At 57.0% G+C, this 1437-nt stretch overlaps 1 gene segment (V, D, J or C); it reads right to left on the bottom strand.

Annotated features, from left to right (window-relative positions):
• Positions 1 to 631: 631 nt before the first annotated feature.
• LOC102768857 lies at positions 632 to 1287 on the bottom strand. The segment is given in 2 exon segments: positions 632 to 1096; positions 1199 to 1287. Coding segments are annotated over 2 exon segments (483 nt in total).
• Positions 1288 to 1437: the final 150 nt, after the last annotated feature.

Here is a 1437-nt window from a genome sequence, read left to right as displayed (position 1 = left end):
TCACGCTTTGTCCTCGGTCCCTCAGCAACACGGGGGTCACCGTTTCCCGGTGGCTCTTCTTTCAGCAACAGGCGTGGAGAGGAACAGCCCACCCAGGAGGGCCATCCTGGCCGAGAGCTGGGGACACGGAAATGAATGCCACCATGTCCTTTCTGGAGAAGTAAATCCAAGATGTTCTGCTCTGGTGTAGAGACCAAAGCATTTAATAGATTTTTGTTGATTTCAGAGAGGAAGGGGGAGGGAGAGAGACAGCAACATCAACGATGAGAGAGAATCCTGCCTCCTGCATGCCCCCTACTGGGGATCAAGCCTGAAACCCAGGCAGGTGCCTTGAACAGGAATCCAACTGTGACCTCCTGGTTCATGGGTCGATGCTCAACCACTGAGCCACACCGGTCACTGGGTGAGACCAAGGCATTTAACGTGAAGATTCGCCTGAGAACTGGAAACTTGCCCCAGCATGCATTGCCTCTTCTCTCTATCATTGTGGTTGGCGGGTAGGGGGGTGGAAAGAGCTGCATATTACAGAACTTATGACACACAGATAAAGAGGAAACTGTGATTGTCCCAAAACAATCAGAGAGAGAGAGAGAGAGAGAGAGAGAGAGAGAGAGAGAGAGAGAGAGATTGCATCTTATGGTGACAGAGGAGGGAGGCGATTAGAATATGATTCTCTGGGCCCTTGTGTATGAAGGGAGGGGAAGCGTCTTCAGAGCAAGGAGGGCGCCTGGGAGCCCAGGGTGGGTTTTGGTGTCACTTCCCCATGAACCCGCACCACTGTGGAGAGTGCTGCTGTCTGTATATCGATATGAGCAACAGTGATAATCGGCCTCGTCCTCGGCCTGCAGCCCCGCGATGGTCAGGGTGGCCGTGTTGCCAGACTTGGAGCCAGAGAAGCGCTCAGGGATCCCCGAGGGCCGACTGCTGACACTATAAATCAGGAGTTTAGGGGCCGTGCCCGGGCGCTGTTGGAACCAGGAGACAAGGTTATAACCACCGACATCATTGCTGCTCCCAGCACAGGAGATGGTGACCGTCGTCCCTGGAGTCCCAGTCACTGAGGGCGGCTGAGTGAGGGGAGCCTGGGCCAAGGACCCTGAAAAGAGTAAACACACTCTGGTGAGCTCAGTGCGGGGCCCGGGGGCCTGGAGGAGGCAGAGTCAGCCCAGGTGTCCGTGTCCCTCCCCGGAGGCCTCACCTGTGCCCTGAGAGAGGAGGCTGAGGAGGAGCAGAGCCCAGGCCATGGTGGAGGTGCCCTGAGAGCGCTGCCTTCTGAGACCCCAGCCTGAGCCTGGCTCCCCCAGCCCTCTCTTATCCCCTCCCTCTGCCTCAGAGGAGGGAGGGGCGTCCATGCAAATCCACTTCCTGCACCTGCCTCTTCTCACTCCACTCTGACTTGACCTGGAGTCTAGATAGGCCTGCTTCCCTGGACAGCAG

Source organism: Myotis davidii, unplaced genomic scaffold, assembly GCF_000327345.1.
Source record: "Myotis davidii unplaced genomic scaffold, ASM32734v1 scaffold3246, whole genome shotgun sequence".
Taxonomy (NCBI): domain Eukaryota; kingdom Metazoa; phylum Chordata; class Mammalia; order Chiroptera; family Vespertilionidae; genus Myotis; species Myotis davidii.
This window is presented reverse-complemented; position numbering and strand designations above follow the sequence as displayed.